Genomic DNA, 18,781 nt, shown 5'->3' with positions numbered 1-18,781 from the left:
GTTATTACAACCTGCAGCAGGAGAAAGGGAAAAAGAAAAAGAGTGTTTGCATAGATTTCTTTGTGCTGTGTTGAAGCACTGTGATGTACTGAATAGAGGGGGACCCATTTGCCTGGTTGTGTCCCACCATGCCCCTTTAAGCCCCGTAAGCCCATCCCATATCGGAGGTCCCGATCTCTCCCGCCAAAAAGCACTAAGCGCGGGCTCCCCTCGCCCCTCCCCCCACGTGCGAGTCAGGAGCAGAGAGCAGCAGAACGCGAGAGCAGCAACAGCTGACGGCCGGGGCATGGCCCGGGGGAGCTCCGCTCCCCTCAAGGAGGTGGAAGGCTCGAAGATCAACGCCAGCAAGAATGAGGAGGAGAATTAAAAGAGAGAGAGAGAGAAACAGCAACAGGAGAGAAGGGGGAGGAGAATTAAAAGAGAGTGAGAGAGAAACAGCAACAGGAGAGAAGGGGAGGAGAACTAAAAGAGAGAGCGAGAGAAACAGCAACAGGAGAGAAGGGGAGGAGAATTAAAAGAGAGAGAGAGAAACAGCAACAGGAGAGAAGGGGAGGAGAACTAAAAGAGAGAGAGAGAAACAGCAACAGGAGAGAAGGGGAGGAGAATTAAAAGCGAGAGAGAGAGAGACAGCAACAGGAGAGAAGGGGAGGAGAACTAAAAGAGAGAGAGAGAGAAACAGCAACAGGAGAGAAGGGGAGGAGAATTAAAAGAGAGAGAGAGAGAAACAGCAACAGGAGAGAAGGGGAGGAGAATTAAAAGAGAGAGAGAGAAACAGCAACAGGAGAGAAGGGGAGGAGAATTAAAAGAGAGAAACAGCAACAGGAGAGAAGGGGAGGAGAATTAAAAGAGAGAGAGAGAGAGAAACAGCAACAGGAGAGAAGGGGAGGAGAACTAAAAGAGAGAGAGAGAGAGAGAGAGAGTCTGAAGGTCCCTACAACAAACCAGCAGCAATGGGGAGGACAGAGGACAGAACACAGAGAACAGAGAAAACAGAGAAACAGCAACAGGAGAGAAGGGGAGGAGAACTACAAGAGAGAGAGAGAGAGTCTGAAGGTCCCTACAACAAACCAGCAGCATCCAGAATCACTAATCGTTTTTCCTTTCTGTAAAGAAAGTGTTTGCAACTTAAAGGAAAAAAAAGTATAATAATAAAATAACTTAACCTGAAAAAGTGGTTATTAGCTTACTTCACTTCCTTAATAACGCAGGACCCAGGACATCGATGCTATTAAGGGGTAAGTAGGTAAAATTCTTCGGTGAAGGTATGGGTTATACCGGGGGATAACTTGAAAAGATAGTTTGACCTGAATAGAACCCACCAAAGCCTGCATCGGAGTCAGGGAGTGAGAATCCCTGTTCACCATTTGGAATATCAGCCCTTTTTGGTATAGGGGGAATTCTAAAACAGAGTGGTGAATTTACAAAAACAATATCCACGGTCGATTTTCTCTCTTTCTACCGTCCTTCCTTTTTGTTGGTATAAACCTTTGCTGAGCACTGTGAAAAATCACTTGGAAGGTTCTCCACTGTTCTTCAACTGTTCCACCATAAAGTCTTTGCGCCCAGTCTACCTTAGCTAGCTATTCTCTCATCCCATTGTAATCTCCTTTGTTTAAGCACAAAACACTAGTGTTTGATTTTACCTTCTCACCCTCCATCTGTATTTTAAATTCCACCATATTGTGATCGCTCCTTCCGAGAGGATCCCTAACTATGAGATCATTAATCAATCCTGTCTCATTACACAGGACCAGATCCAGGACTGCTTGTTCCCTCGTAGGTTCCTCGTACGAAGAGTGGGAGGTGGTGAAAATGTCGGACTTATTCTTGGAAGGGCGGCTTGCAAGTTTGAGGAGTTGACGGAGATGTTTGGGCTTCCACGGGGGGAGACCTTTAGGTAGATGCAGGTGTGGGATTTTGCAAGGAAGATCTTTCCTTATGACAATAAACAAATCCAATCCAACCCACCTATAACTCGGCGAATAATCCTCCCCGATGACACCCCTCCTTGTTGTTGGAAGGGGTGCTGTCGGTGATGTGGCTGGGGTCATATCGGCGATTTATGGGAACATTCTGGAGGATACGGCGTCGTTGAAGGGGGTTATTGCCAAGTGGGAGGAGATAGGGGTGGAGCTGGAGGAAGGGTTGTGGTGTGAGGGTGACTGCCTCGACTTAGTGTGCGAAACTGGGATTAATACAGTTAAAGGTGGAGTACTGGGCGCACCTAATGTGGTTAAGGATGGGTCCGATGGATGGAGGACACTTGCACGCGGTGTGGGAGAGGTTCAAGCAACCCTGTACATGTTCTGGCCCTGCCCGAAGTTGGAGAAATTTTTGGGGTCTTTTTTCAGCACCATGTCGGTGAACCTGCACTTGGATTTGGAGCCCAGTCTCTTAGGGGCCATATTCGGGGTGTCGATCCTACCAGAGGTGCAGACAGGAGCGGATAGTTCCGCCTCTGCCTTGCTATAGGCGGGTCCTGTTTTGGGGGGGGGGGGGGGGGGGGGGGGGGATTATCTGTGTGTGTGTGTGTGTGTGTGTGTGTGTGTGTGTGTGTGTGCGCGCGTGTGCGGAGGTCAGCTTCTCTGCCCTGTGCCACATAGTGGCTGGGACCTAGAACATAGAACAGTACAGCACAGAACAGGCCCTTCGGCCCTCGATGTTGTGCCGAGCAATGATCACCCTACTTAAACCCACGTAACCCGTATACCCGTAACCCAACAATCCCCCCATTAACCTTACACTACGGGCAATTTAGCATGGCCAATCCACCTAACCTGCACATCTTTGGACTGTGGGAGGAAACCGGAGCACCCGGAGGAAACCCATGCACACACGGGGAGGACGTGCAGACTCCACACAGACAGTGACCCAGCCGGGAATCGAACCTGGGATCCTGGAGCTGTGAAGCATTGATGCTAACCACCATGCTACCGTGAGGCCCCGATGGAGTTCCTGTATCTTGAAAAGGTGAAGTTCACCTGGAGGGAGGTAATTGAAGGATTCCATGAGGAATGGGGTATCTTCACTTTAGAGAATCGGTTACCTGCAGCTGCTAAGAAGTGTGGGGGGAAAGATTCGGGGAGGATTATTCGCCGAGTTATAGGCGAGTTGGATTGGATTTGTTTATTGTCATAAGTACCAATTTACAGTGAAAAGTTTTGTTCTGCGTGGGCTGGTTGGTTTTTGGGGGGAGGGGATGTTCTGTTATTCTTTTTGTTTTCTTTTTGCTTTAGTCTGCTTAGGTTTATGTAAAAAATGTTAAAAACAGAATTAAATAGTTTTTAAAAAGACGGAGATGTCGAGATGGGCAGTTGATTTAGTCTACACGGACTTCAGGAAGACTTCACAAGGTCCCGTATGGGAGACTAATCAAGAAGGTAAGAGCCTATGCGATCCAGGGTAATTTGACAGATTGGATCCAAAATTGGCTTGGTAGCAGGATGCAGAGGGTGATGGTGGAAGGTTGTTTTTGCCACTAGAAGCCTCTGTCCAGTGAGGATCAGGGCTGTTTCCCTTGCTGTTTGCAGTGTACATGAATGATCTAGACGTGAATGTATGGGGTATAGAATTATAGAATTTACAGTGCAGGAGGCCATTCGGCCCATCGGGTCTGCACAGGCCCTTGGAAACAGCACCCTACTTAAGCCCTGATCAGGAAGTTCGCACATGACACAAAAATTGGTGGTGGTGTGGTAAATAGTGAGGAGCAAGGCCTTAGATTACAGGATGATATAGATGGACTGGTCAGATGGGCAGAAAATGGAAATTAACCCAGACAAGTGCTAGGGGCTTTTCACAGTAACTTCATTTGAAGCCTACTCGTGACAATAAGCGATTTTCATTTCAGGTGGCTTTCCTGAGCTGACTGGAGTTACGTTGTGCTGTGTCTCTGGGGAAACTCTTTGGTTGCAGGCTCCAAGAAGCTCCGGCCAGCGGAGCTTTCAACAAAGTTTCCCAGAGCTGGTTATTATGCTTTAAACTCTTGTAATTCCAGTGGGCCATGACTTTACACTGCTGGGCGGAAGTAATGCCCCTTTGTGTTGTTAATAGATTCATCAATCATAACATCCTTTTGTCTACATTTTTAAATGAGAAAAACAGAGTAGTAACCACCTCTTGGAGGGTTAATGGTCATCAAGTCTCAGACTGGTCCAATGCCAAATGACATTGACTTTTCCCAGTAATTTACCACTTTTCCCAGTAAGTTAGGAAGTTCTTTCTCCTTACCTGGCTGAGGTGCAGGTGCTCCGTAATGGTATCCCATTGGCACAGGTGGAGGCCCATAACCTCCATTCATGGAAGGTGGTTGATATGGGTATGGGCCGTTTGCTGGGTATGGGCCGTTTGCTGGGTATGGGCCGTTTGATGGGTACGGCCCGTTTGATGGGTACGGCCCGTTTGATGGGTACGGCCCGTTTGCTGGGGCAAATCCAAAGGCCATATCAGCCACTGGTTCATATCCGTAAGCGGTGTTATGCACAGGAGTACCTCTGGAAGCTAGGAGGAGAAAGAAGAGACAATTAGATTTGCAAACACAATGTCCTTCCCCCGAGCTGGTTGTGGCTCACCAAACGCCCAGCGGGTGGTCATGGGTAAATGAGCCACCACGGGTGGTGTTGTGTGTTTTCAGTTGCAGAACGAAGGAGCAGGTCCTGAAAAGGCCCAAGGCAAATCGTGAGGTGCGGTTGGACGGCAGCAGGATTCGAATCTACCAGGACGTCGGCGCAGAGCTGGCAAAGAGACGGGCAGCCTTTAATAAGGCGAAGTTAGCACTATGCAAGAGCGGTGTTCATTTTGGTGTGGGGCACCCAGCAAGGCTGAGGGTAGCGCACAACTCCAAAGATCACCTTTTTGACACGGCGGCAGATGGACGAAGTGGAGACTTTCATTAAAACACAAGGACTTGGACTGAATTGAGTGGGTCCTGGGGGGCGGGGGGGGGGGGGGGGGGGGGGGGGGGGGGGGGGGGGGGGGAAGAGAAGAGTTTCTATTATTTTCTTTGTTCATCAGCTGTGGGACTACCTCATTAGTAGGCGGAGTCCAGCTAGTGAACGGAGTGAGGGCGGACGGCAGGGGCTGTGGCCTGTTTAGACAGGTTTCGATGAGCCTAGGTGCGAATGGTGTTGGTGGGGAAGGGGATGGTGAGGAGAGATTTGATGGGAGGTAGCTGGGGGATTTCATGGATCGGGGAGTGGGTGGGGGGGGGTTAGACTGCTGATGGTCACCAGGGGTTTTACCGTCTCTCACCTTACGGATGGACTGGTGGCCATCTTGGGTGGGCTCTGATCTTATGGATTTGGAAGATGGGAGGGATCCCTCACGGTGGAACTGGCTGACTTGGAGGAGGTTGGGGGGGGGGAAGACACCTCCTGATCAGACGAGTTATGAAAAACGTTATGGGCCTGGGGACCCAGTGAAATGAGTACGTTTTCTGTTATTTGAATAATTTAAAGGCCGGTGTGCTGTTTCTGCAGAAGGCCCACCTGCGGGCTGGGGGAATCAGACTAGGTTTCGAAGGCAACTCGGCCTTTGATAGCAGGGCCCGGGGCGGTGGCAATCTTAGCTAATAAAAGGGTCTAGTTTCAGGCAGGAAGGTTCCTGGCAGATCATGGCAATAGGTACGTCATGGGCACTGGGATGCTGGAAGGTAAGAGTTGGTAAATGTGTTTGCCCCAAATTGGGATGGTGTAGCTTTTATGAAGAGATTGTTGGCCGCAATACTTAGTCACGCATCAGTTGATCTTGGGGGGGGGGGGGGGGGGGGGGGGGGCGTGAACTATGTTCTGAATAGGTCTAAGTCTAAAGGGCAGCACGGTAGCATGGTGGTTAGCATCAATGCTTCACAGCTCCAGGGTCCCAGGTTCGGTTCCCAGCTGGGTCACTGTCTGTGCGGAGTCTGCACGTCCTCCCCGTGTGTGCGTGGGTTTCCTCCGGGTGCTCCGGTTTCCTCCCACAGTCCAAAGATATGCGTGTTAGGTGGATTGGCCATGCTAAATTGCCCGTAGTGTCCTAAAAGTAAGGTTAAGGGGCGGGGGGGGTTGTTGGGTTACGGGTATAGGGTGGATACGTGAGTTTGAGTAGGGTGATCATTGCTCGGCACAACATCGAGGGCCGAAGTGCCTCTTCTGTGCTGTACTGTTCTAAATCTAAATCGTTGGCCCCTTCAGGGGTAGCAGAGGTACTGATGGAGGAGATTTGGGGGATGGGGAAAAGAGCAATGGCACCCTGGGGGGTAGGGTATTTTCTTTTATCTCTCCAGTACATGAATTGTATTCAGGAATTGACTTTTCTATAATGAAAACGTCTCTTTTGCCTGAGGTGAGGAAAGCGGAATACTCTACGGATCATGCTCAACATCTCATAGATCTGGTCCAGTTCAGCATCCAGCAGGGATGTTGGATGTGGGATTATTTGCAGACCTGGGGTTGTGCGGACGGATATCAAGGGCGACAGATGAGTATGTGGGGTTTAACAAGAATGGGTCGGTCTTGCCCTGGGTGGTAAGCCCTGGAAGCAGTGGTTAGAGAGGACACAATCTCACATAAAGTGCATATAAGAACATAAGAACATAAGAACTAGGAGCAGGAGTAGGCCATCTGGCCCCTCGAGCCTGCTCCGCCATTCAATTAGATCATGGCTGATCTTTTGTGGACTCAGCTCCACTTTCCGGCCCGAACACCATAACCCTTAATCCCTTTATTCTTCAAAAAACTATCTATCTTTACCTTAAAAACATGTAATGAAGGAGCCTCAACTGCTTCACTGGGCAAGGAATTCCATAGATTCACAACCCTTTGGGTGAAGAAGTTCCTCCTAAACTCAGTCCTAAATCTACTTCCCCTTATTTTGAGGCTATGTCCCCTAGTTCTGCTGTCACCCGCCAGTGGAAACAACCTGCCCGCATCTATCCTATCTATTCCCTTCATAATTTTAAATGTTTCTATAAGATCCCCCCTCATCCTTCTAAATTCCAACGAGTACAGTCCCAGTCTACTCAACCTCTCCTCATAATCCAACCCCTTCAGCTCTGGGATTAACCTAGTGAATCTCCTCTGCACACCCTCCAGCGCCAGTACGTCCTTTCTCAAGTAAGGAGACCAAAACTGAACACAATACTCCAGGTGTGGCCGCACCAACACTCTATACAATTGCAACATAACCTCCCTTGTCTTAAACTCCATCCCTCTAGCAATGAAGGACAAAATTCCATTTGCCTTCTTAATCACCTGTTGCACTTGTAAACCAACCTTCTGTGACTCATGCACTAGCACACCCAAGTCTCTCTGAACAGCGGCATGCTTTAATATTTTATCGTTTAAATAATAATCCCGTTTGCTGTTATTCCTACCAAAATGGATAACCTCACATTTGTCAACATTGTATTCCATCTGCCAGACCCGAGCCCATTCACTTAACCTATCCAAATCCCTCTGCAGACTTCCAGTATCCTCTGCACTTTTCGCTTTACCACTCATCTTAGTGTCATCTGCAAACTTGGACACATTGCCCTTGGTCCCCAACTCCAAATCATCAATGTAAATTGTGAACAATTGTGGGCCCAACACGGATCCCTGAGGGACACCACTAGCTACTGATTGCCAACCAGAGAAACACCCATTTATCCCAACTCTTTGCTTTCTATTAATTAACCAATCCTCTATCCATGCTACTACTTTACCCGTAATGCCATGCATCTTTATCTTATGCAGCAACCTTTTGTGTGGCACCTTGTCAAAGGCTTTCTGGAAATCCAGATATACCACATCCATCGGCTCCCCGTTATCTACTGCACTGGTAATGTCCTCAAAAAATTCCACTAAATTAGTTAGGCACGACCTGCCTTTTACGAACCCATGCTGCGTCTGCCCAATGGGACAATTTCTATCCAGATGCCTCGCAATTTCTTCCTTGATGATAGATTCCAGCATCTTCCCTATTACCGAAGTTAAACTCACTGGCCTATAATTTCCTGCTTTCTGCCTACCTCCTTTTTAAACAGTGGCGTCACGTTTGCTAATTTCCAATCCACCGGGACCACCCCAGAGTCTAGTGAATTTCGGTAAATTATCACTAGTGCATCTGCAATTTCCCTAGCCATCTCTTTTAGCACTCTGGGATGCATTCCATCAGGGCCAGGAGACTTGTCTACCTTTAGCCCCATTAGCTTGCCCATCACTCCCTCCTTAGTGATAACAATCGTCTCAAGGTCCTCACCTGTCATAGCCTCATTTCTATCAGTCACTGGCATGTTATTTGTGTCTTCCACTGTGAAGACCGACCCAAAAAACCTGTTCAGTTCCTCAGCCATTTCCTCATTTCCCATTATTAAAACTCCCTTCTCATCCTCTAAAGGACCAATATTTACCTTAGCCACTCTTTTTTGTCTTATATATTTGTAAAAACTTTTACTGTCTGTTTTTATATTCTGAGCAAGTTTACTCTCATACTCTATCTTACTCTTCTTTATAGCTTTTTTAGTAGCTTTCTGTTGCCCCCTAAAGATTTCCCAGTCCTCTAATCTCCCAGCAATCTTTGCCACTTTATATGCTTTTTCCTTCAATTTGATACTCTCCCTTATTTCCTTAGATATCCACGGTCGATTTTCCCTCTTTCTTCCGTCCTTCCTTTTTGTTGGTATAAACCTTTGCTGAGCACTGTGAAAAATCGCTTGGAAGGTTCTCCACTGTTCCTCAACTGTTCCACCATAAAGTCTTAGCTCCCAGTCTACCTTAGCTAGTTCTTCTCTCATCCCCTTGTAATCTCCTTTGTTTAAACACAAAACACTAGTATTTGATTTTACTTTCTCACCCTCCATCTGTATTTTAAATTCCACCATATTGTGATCGCTCCTTCCGAGAGGATCCCTAACTATGAGATCATGAATCAATCCTGTCTCATTACACAGGACAAGATCTAGGACCGCTTGTTCCCTCGTAGGTTCCATTACATACTGTTCTAGGAAACTATCGCGGATACATTCTATAAACTCCTCCTCACGGTTGCCTTGACTGACCTGGTTAAACCAATCGACATGTAGATTAAAATCCCCCATGATAACTGCTGTACCATTTCTACATGCATCAGTTATTTCTTTGTTTATTGCCTGCCCCACCATCTCGTTACTATTTGGTGGCCGATAGACTACTCCTATCAGTGACTTTTTCGCCTTACTATTCCTGATTTCCACCCAAATGGATTCAACCTTATCCTCCATAGCACCGATGTCATCCCTTACTATTGCCCGGATGTCATCCTTAAATAACAGAGCAACACCACCTCCCTTACCATCCACTCTGTCCTTCCGAATAGTTTGATAATAGTTTGAGGATCAGGGAGGATATGGAGTATGGGAAGAAGGCTCGGCGTCTCTTGGCTGGCCAGTTGAGGTGGCAGACGGCCACCCAAGAGATTATTCAGATCTGAAACCTGGGCAGCGGGTTGGTGTCTGCGTCGGTCAAAGTCAATGGGACGTTTGAACTGTTTTATAAGAACCTTTAGAGATCGGAGGCGCCCAAAGAGGGGTCAGGTATGTTGGAGTTCTTGGAGGGGTTTGAATGTCCCAACGTGGAAGAGGAAGAGCCTGAAGGGTTGGAAGAGCCATTGTGTGTGGAGTCATGACTGCTACAGGGCAAATGCAGACGGGCAGGGTCTGAGGGCCGGACGGTTTCCCTGTGGAATTTTAAGAGGTTTGCATGACAGTTGGTACCATTATTGGTGGAGATGTCCGAGGATTCGGGAATCCCTACCCGATACTGATGCAGGCATCCACCACTTCTTTTTAAAAAAGGATAAGGACTCGGTGGAATGTGGGTCGTTATCGCCCTATTTTTTCCCTGAAGGTACATTGGCCAAGGTGTTGGCACTCAGCTTGGGAGGGACACTGCTCCAGCCTATCAGGGAGGATCAGTCGGGTTTTGTTAAAGGCCGGCAATTGTTGTGTAATGTGTGGCAATTGTTAAATGTGGTGCTGTCCTTGTTGGAGGAGGCGGAACCAGAGGTAATCGCGGCATTGGACGCAGAGAAGGCATTTGATAAGAGTAGAATGGGGGTTTTTGTTTGCGATATTGGAAAAGTTTGGGTTAGGACCCAAGTTGGTGTCTTGGATACGATTGTTGTACAAAGCCCCGAAAGCCAGTATCCACACAAATGTCGTGAGCTCAGGGTATTTCCAATTAAACAGGGGAACGAGGCAAAGGTGGGGCCCACTGTCTCCCTCTTGTTTGAACTGACGATTGAGCAATTGGCCATCGCCCCGAGGGCTTCAGGTAGGTAACAATAATAATAATCTTTATTGTCACAACACTGCAACAAAGTTACTGTGAAAAGCTTAGAGTCGCCACATTCCGGCGCCTGTCCGGTACACAGAGGGAGAATTCAGAATGTCCAAATTACCTAACAACACGCCTTTCGGGACTAGTGGGAGGAAACCGGAGGACCCGGAGGAAACCCACACAGATCGGGGAGAACGTGCAGACTCCACACAGACAGTGACCCAAGCCGGGAATTGAACCCAGGGCCCTGACGCTGTGAAGCAACAGTGCTACCCACTGTGCTACCATGCTGCTCACATGGTGGAGGGGATAATAAGGGGGAGGGGTGGAGTGTCCTTGTACGCCAATGATCTCTGACTGTATGTGATGGACTCGTTACCCATCATGGACTATATAATGGGGCTGCTGAGGCGCTTTGGTTCTTTCTCAGGCTACAAGTTAAACTTGGAAAAAAGTGAGTTCTTCCCAGTTAATCCCCCGGGGAGGGGAGTCAATCTCGGATTCTGCCATTCTGGTTGGTTGGTTCCAAGGTATCTGGGGGTCCAGGTGGCTCGGTATTGGGCCCGGCTCTGCAAGCTCAACTAAACGAGCTTGGTGGGTCGGGTCAGGAATGATCTGCTGAGGTGGACAATCTTCCCTCATTTTGGCAAGAGTTTTGTTCTTGTTCCAGTGTTTTCCCGTCTCTCTCTCCAAATCCTTTTCTAGGAGAATCAAAATGTGGATCACATCCTTTCCATGGCAAGGTAAGACCACGAGGATTCGAAGGACAATCCTTCAGAGAGACGGGCAGTCAGGATGCTTGCCATTGCCCAGCCGGATATATTATTCCCGGGCACGAATGCGGAGAAGGTGTTGGGTTGGTGTTGGGATCCAGGAGCCACTTGGGTGCAAATGGAACCCAAGTCGAGTGGAGGGCTTGGGCTGCGGGTATTAGTGATGGCCTCACCCCCGTTCTCACCGGTGAAATAGTCAGCAAATCCGGTGGTCGGCTCCATCTTGAAGATATGGAGACAATTTCGACAGCATTTTAAATTGGGGCTGTATCGAAGCTGACTCCGATTTGTGCGAATCATATGTTTGTGCTTGGGAGGTTGGATGTCACATTCGGGGGTGGGAAAGGAAGGGGTTGGGAAGAATGGGGGATCTGTTCCTGGAGGGGCGGTTTGCCAATTCAGGCAAACTATCGCAGAAGTTTGGGCGATCTGACTCATTTAAATATTTACAAGTTCACAATTACGTGAAACGGATCTTCCCGACATTTCCCCATGGCGCCGCCAACCTCGTTAATGGAGAGAGTTCTTTGGCTTGCAGGATCGGAGGAAGGGAGTTTTAGGGCATCTATGGATGGATTATGTTGGAGGACCCAGTATTTCTGGAGGGGGTTATGGCCAAGTGGAAGAAAGAGTTGGGCCCTGTTTTGGACAGTGAGGCCCTGCGGAGGATGAATGCCACATCCTCGTGTGAGAGGCTTGGTCTGATACAATTTAAGGTAGTTATCGTAACCTGACTAGGTCCAGGATGAGTTGGTTCTTTGCCGGGCTGGAGGACAGGTGCAAGCGCTGTGCAGGGGATCAGGCCAAACAAGTACATATGTTTTGGTCGTATCTCAAGCTCGAGTTTCTAGGTCTTCTTCAGCAACATGTTGGAGATTCTGAAAATTGAGCTGGAGCCCTGTCCCTCAGTGGCCATATTTGGGGTTTCAGATTTGCCAGGGGGCTGGTGTCTTGGCCTTTGCTTCACTGATTGCCCGGAGGAGAGTACTGTTGGGGTGGAGGTCAGCTTCTCTATCCAGTGCCTCAGTGTGGCTGGGAAATATGAAGGAGTTCTAGGAACCTCGTGAATGTCAAGTACACTGTGAGGGGAGCAATGAAGGAAGCTTAAGTAAGGTTGAGGAAGCAAGGATCTGACTCGGCTACGAGGATTACAAGGTAGCCAGGAAGGAACTCAAAAATGGACGGAGGAGAGCTAGAAGGGGGCATGAAAAAGCCCTGGCGGGAAGGATTAGGGAAAACCCCAAGGAGTTGGGGTGAGAAATAAGAGGATGGCCAGAGTGAGAGTAGGGCCGATCAGGGATAGTGGAGGGAACTTATGCCTAGAGTCTGAAGAGATGGGGGAGGCCCTAAATGAATACTTTGCTTCAGTATTCACTAGAGAGAGCGACCTTGTTGCCCATAAGAACATGAGGCAGACTAAGAAATGCACTTGGGAGGAGAACGAGCTGCATATCTTCCAGGACCTGGGAGCAGAGTTGGCCAAGTGGAGGGCCAGGTAGAACCCGATCAAGGCTGCCCTCTACAAGAAGGGAGCAAAGTTTGCGGTCTGTACCCCGCTCGTCTATGGGTTCCGCACCAGAATCAAGAGTTTTACTTTGACTCGCCGGAGGAGGAGAAAGACTTCATGAAAGACTATGGACTGGGAGGTGTGTGAGGATGTGGAACTTTGGAGTGGTGTTTTGTATGAAATGTGGACACACAGGGGGTGGATTGGCGAAGATTACAACGAGAGAGCGTGCCTTTTGTTTGTCCTTGTATGTTTGGAGGGATTGGGGTGGGGAGGTGGAATGGGGAGAATGAGGGGTAGTCAGAGGCTCTGGGCGGGGGCCACCATGTCAGCTGGTTGGGTCAGTTAACAGGAGTAAAATGGGGTGGTAGCCAGGAGGGAGTGTGGTGGTGGTGTTTGGGGATGGGAGTTAAACGTCACATCTTCACACACTTGAGGAGTTTGAAAGCGGATTTTGTGCTCCTTCAGGAGATGTGCCTGAAACTGGGAGATCAGATGAAGCGGAGGAAGGGATGGGTGGGGCAAGTGTTCCACTCAGGGTTGGACATCAAGACGAGTGGGCTGGCGACGCTGGTCAACAAGAAAGTGGCCTTTGAGGTCGGGGGTATCGTAGCTGACCCTGGGGACAGGTATGTAACAGTTAGTGGGAGGCTGGAGGGTCGCCTGTGGTCCTGGTGAACATCTATGTTCCAAATTGGGGCGACGTCAGAGAGATCTAGGTGTACAGGTTCACAGGCCACTGAAAGGGGCAACACAAGTGGAGAAGGTAGTCAAGAAGGCGTACCGCACTCTTGCCTTCATTGGCCGGGGCATTGAGTATAAGAATTGGCAAGTCATGTTGCAGCTGTATAGAACCTTAGTTAGGCCACACTTGGAGTATAGTGTTCAATTCTGGTCACCACACCACCAGAAGGATGTGGAGGCTTTAGAGAGGGTGCAGAAGAGATTTACCAGGATGTTGCCTGGTATGGAGGGCATTAGCTATGAGTGTTCATTCCTGATTCTTTGTGGCCGGTCTGGACTCAATAAAATCTGAGATGGATTAGCAGGTATCAATTATTGTTTTATTTCCACCAGCTTGCAAGGCTGACTCACTCGTGGGACATTAGAACACACACAGCTGTCTTCTAAAGTTCCCAAAAGTTAGTGAGAGCTAAGACAAATAAATCACAGCACATATTGATTGAATCACATCAAGATTCGCATACAAGCTTCCCATAGGCCAATGTATACACCTTCTGACCCGGCCATATATCCGGATTGGCTCACTTCGCATTTTTCCAATCCTGGCCTCTTGTTACCCAGCATCCTTTTCACTATTCTCCCCACGAGGCAAAGCTCCCCTCCCCCTTCCTAGCCATGCTGTGCTCATCCCTTTGTTCTCTGTCTGTGAACACATTACCCTCAGGGTCCTACTGTCCATCATATTCATTTGTTCACTTCCTGAGGAGTGGTTGAATAAACTTGGTTTGTTCTCACTGCAACGACAGAGGTTGAGGGGCAACCTGATAGAGGTCTACAAAATTCTGAGGGGCATAGACAGAGTGGATAGTCAGAGGCTTTTTCGCAGGTTGAGGGGTCAATTACTAGGGGGCATAGGTTTAAGGTGCGAGGGGCAAGGTTTAGAGGAGATGTACGAGGCAAGCTTTTTTTACACAGAGGGTAGTGGGTGCCTGGAACTCGCTGCCGGAGGTGGTGGTGGAAGCAGGGACGATAGTGATGTTTAATGGGCATCTTGACAAATACATGAAAAGGATGGGAATAGAGGGATACGGACCCCGGAAGTGAAGAAGGTTTTAGTTTAGACGGGCAGCAAGGTCGGCACAGGTTTGGAAGGCTGAAGGGCCTGTTCCTGTGCTGTACTTTTCTTTGTTCTTTGATGTGAGGCAGGTGTTAGGGAAGGTGGAGAACAATTTGTTAGGTGTGTCCAAGAGGGTTTTTTGAAATAGTATTTTGATAGTGCAACCAGGGAGGGGGCTTTACTGCACCTCGTGTTGGGGCATGGTGCCAGGTGACCAAAGTTTCAGTTGGGGAACATTTTGGGAATAGTTATCATAATTCCATACGTCTTTGAATCCTCATGGAGAAGGATAACAGTGGTCCGAGTGAGTGCGCTAAATTGGGAGAAAGCTCACTACAACAGAATTTGGCAATAGATTGAGAATGTGGATTTGGAGCGGCTGTTTGAGGGTAAATGGACATTTGATATGTGGGAGTCTTTTAAACACCAGTTGATCAGAGTGCAGGACAGGTATGTCCCTGCGAAAATGAACATAAATGACAGAATTAGGGAACCATGGATGACAAGGGCAATTGTGAGACAAGTCAAATAGAAAAAGGAAGCATATATAATGTCTGGGCAACTGAAAACAGAGTTTTAAAGAATATAGGGAAAGTAGGAACAATCTCAAACGGGAACAAACTCAAACGGGGAGTTAGGAGGGCAGAAGCCATGAAATGTCATTGGCAATCAGGGTCAAGGAAAATCCCATGGCCTTTTATACATAATAATAATAACCGGTCCTTGGAAAGAGAACCCCAATGAAACCCTCACCCCATCCCCGCAACCCTACCTCACCTTTTTGGATACCAAGGCCAATTTAGCATGGCCAATCCACCTAACCTGCACATCTTTAAACTGTGGGAGTAAACCGGAGCACCCGGAGGAAACCCACGCAGACACGGGGAGAACATGCAGACTCCGCACAGACAGTGACCCAAGCCAGGAATAGAACCTGGGACCTTGGAGCTGTGAAGCAACTGTGCTAACCACTGTTACCCTGCTGCCCGATATTGGGGCCTCACGGTAGCATGGTGGTTAGCATCAATGCTTCACAGCTCCAGGGTCCCAGGTTCGATTCCCGGCTGGGTCACTGTCTGTGTGGAGTCTGCACGTCCTCCCCGTGTGTGCGTGGGTTTCCTCCGGGTGCTCCGGTTTCCTCCCACAGTCCAAAGATGTGCGGGTTAGGTGGATTGGCCATGCTAAATTGCCCGTAGTGCAAGGTTAATGGGGGGATTGTTGGGTTATGGGTATACGGGTTACGTGGGTTTAAGTAGGGTGATCATTGTTCGGCACAACATTGAGGGCCGAAGGGCCTGTTCTGTGCTGTACTGTTCTAATTCTAATATAAAGAGCAGCCAGGGAAAGAGTGGGCCCCTCAAGGATAAAGGAGGGAAGTTATGCACGGACTCAAGGAAGTGGGCGAGATCCTTAATGAGTACTTTGCACTGGCATTCACTAAGCAGAGGGACATGACGGATGTCGAGGTTAGGGATGGGTGTGTGAATACTCTAGGACACATCAGCATAATGAAGGAGGAAGCATTGGATATCTTAAAATGCAATAAGGTAGACAAGTCCCCTGGGCCGGATGGGATATATCCCAGGTTGTTGTGGGAGGCAAGAGAGGAAAACACTGGGGCCTGAACAGATATCTTTGCATCATCTTTGAGGTTCCAGAGGACTGGAGAATAGCCAATGTTGTTGTTTGTTTCAGAAGGGAAGTAGGGATAATCCAGTTAATTGTAGGCCAGTGAGCCTGACGTCAGTGGTGAGGAAGCTGTTGGAGAAGATACAGAGGGACAGGATTTATTCACATTTGGAAGTGAATGGACTTGTTAGTGATGGGCAACATGGTTTTGTGTGGGGAAGGTGATGTCTTACCAAATTGGAGGAAGTGACAAAATTAATTGATGAGGGAAGGGTTGTGGATGCCGTCTACATGGATGTTAGTAAGGCGTTTGACAAGGTCCCTCTGGCACACTGGTTCAAAAGGTAAAGTTGCATGGGATTCCAGATATGCTAGCTGGATGGATAAAGAACTGGCCTGGCAACAGGAGACAGAGTAACAGTGGAAGGGAGCTTTTCAGAATGGAGATCTGTAACTAGTGACGTTCCACAGAGATCAGTGTTGGGACCATTGTTGTTTGTAATATATATGCTCTGGAGGAAAATGTAGATGGTCTGATTAGCAAGTTTGTAGATGACACTAAGATAGATGGAGTTTGGGTTGGTGTCCACAGCGAAAGCGGTGGGGCAATTGCGGAGGGCCAGTGTATGGGTACGAGGAAGGAGGCAGCGATGAAAGAGATCAGAAGGACGAGAGATGAGAAAGGCAAGGTGGTGTCTGACCCAGAAGGGCGAATGGGGTGTTTCAGGCCTTTTTAGAAAGTTGAGGCCATCTACAGAAGGTTGTCTCCTGCCCCGCGAGGAAGATACGAGGCGGTTCTTGGATGGGTTGTAGTTCCCAAGGGTGGAGGAGGAGAAGGTGCAGGGGTCTGGGGCCCCGATTGGGTTGAGGAAGTTGATGGACTGCGTAGGCTCAATGCAGGCGGGGAAGGCCCTGGGGCCGGATGGGTTTGCAGCCGAGTTTTACAAGAAGTCTGGAGCAGCGCCGGGGCCTCTGTTAATGGGGATTTACAATGAGTCGAGGGGAAGTAGGGAGCTCCCCCCCCTCCACATTGTCGCAGACGTCCATCCATCTCACTGATCTTAAAGAAAGATAAGGACTCAGAGTAGTATGGGTCATAGCGTCCGATTTTGCTGCTAAATGTGGATGCAAAGCTGTTAGCGTCAGAGATAGAGGACTGAGTGCTGGGGGTGATAGGGGAGGACCAGACGGGGTTTGTGAAGGGGCAGCAGCTGTCGACGAATGTGCACAGGTTGCTCAATGTCATTATGATGCCCTCGGAGGGGCAGGAGGTAGAAGTTGTGGTGGCAATGGATGCGAAGTAGGCTTTTGATTGGGTGGTGGGGGAATATTTATTGGAGGTGATCGGTTGGTTTGGGTTTGGTCAGGGCTTCGTGGATTTGGTTCGGCTGCTGAAGAGGACGCCGATGGCTAGAGTCTGGATGAATAGGAGTTTGGGGTACTCGGCAGGGGTGCCCGCTCTCCCCATTGCCTTGGCGATAGAGCTGTTGGCGATGGCACTAGGGGGGGTTGAGGGGCTAGACAGGGATTGAGCGGGGTGTGGTTGAGCACAGGGTCTCGTTGTATGTGACTATCTGTTATACATTTCAGACCCGATGGGCAGCTTTGAAAGGATCATGGAGAACCTGAGGGAATTTCGTCGATTTTCGGAGTATAAATTGAACATGGGGAAAAGCAAGGTGTGCCCGATTAATACCAGAGGCCAGGAGAGGCGGCAAGGGGGGTGCCTTCTAGGTAGTGAGGCGAGTTTTCTGTATCTCGGGCACAGGTGGCGTGGAGCGGGGCACAGCTGCGTAAATTTAATTTGCCAAGACTGGCGGAGGGAATGAAAGCAAATTTTAATTGGTGGGATGTGTTGCCACTGTCACTGATTGGGTGCGTGCAGATGGTTAAATGACGGTGCTGCCCAGGTCAGTGTTCCAGAACCTTTCCATCTTTGTTCCCAAGTCCTTTTTCTGGAAGGTGAATGGGATAATTCCTGGGTTTGTGTGGGTGGGGAAGATCCCGCGGGTGAGGAGGGTGTTCCTGGAGAGAAGACAGGGCCTGGCGTTGCTGAGTTTGATGAACGATTACTGGGCGGCGAATATCGCAATGGTTAGGAAATGGGCAGTGGAGGGGGTTGGTGTGGGAGAGGATGGAGGCTGCATTGTGTAGGGGAAAGGGTTTGAGGGCACTGTTGTTGGTGCCCCTTCCATTCTCGCTGGGCCAGTATTCCACAAGCTGGTGACGGCCTCAGTGTTGGGAGTTTGGAAGCAGTGTAGGAAGCACTATGGGTTGGAAGGCACGTCTCTGTGGGCGCCGATAGACGATAATCCCAGGTTTGGCCGGCAGGCTGGATGCGAGGTTCCGGGGATGGCAGCAGGTGGGGATAGTGCGCTTCAGGACTTTATTTTTCCGGCATCTCGGCGTCGCCGGTTAAGCCAGCATTTAATAAATATGCGGTACGGTAGCACAGTGGTTAGCATTGTTGCTTCACAGCTCCAGGTTCCCAGGTTCGATTCCTGGCTTGGGTCACTGTCTGTGCGGGGTCTGCACGTTCTCCCAGTGTCTACGTGGGTTTCCTCTGGGAGCTCCGGTTTCCTCCCACAGTCCAAAGACGTGCAGGTTAGGTAGATTGGCCATGATAAATTGCCCTTTGTATCCAAAGGGGTTGGGTGGGGTTGCTGGGTTATGAGTATGGGGCAGAAGTGGGGTGCTCATTCCAATGGCTGGTGCAGGCTCAATGAGCCACATGGCCTCCTTCTGCTATAAATCTATGTTCTATCACTAGTTGCGCTTCAGAAGGTGGTGGTGAGCT

General features: G+C 49.1%; 1 protein-coding gene across 1 annotated transcript in view; it reads right to left on the bottom strand.

Annotated features, from left to right (window-relative positions):
- LOC119956271 (WW domain-binding protein 2-like) overlaps nucleotides 1-18,781 on the bottom strand; it is a 103,837-nt gene that overhangs the window by 55,095 nt on the left and 29,961 nt on the right. The window contains exon 5 of the mRNA XM_038783339.1: nucleotides 4,231-4,500. Within this exon, the coding sequence (XP_038639267.1) occupies nucleotides 4,231-4,500 (270 nt within the window). The remainder of the gene's footprint in view (nucleotides 1-4,230; nucleotides 4,501-18,781) is intronic.

The sequence above is a fragment of the Scyliorhinus canicula genome, chromosome 23 (assembly GCF_902713615.1).
Source record: "Scyliorhinus canicula chromosome 23, sScyCan1.1, whole genome shotgun sequence".
NCBI classification, from domain to species: Eukaryota; Metazoa; Chordata; class Chondrichthyes; order Carcharhiniformes; family Scyliorhinidae; genus Scyliorhinus; species Scyliorhinus canicula.
This window is presented reverse-complemented; position numbering and strand designations above follow the sequence as displayed.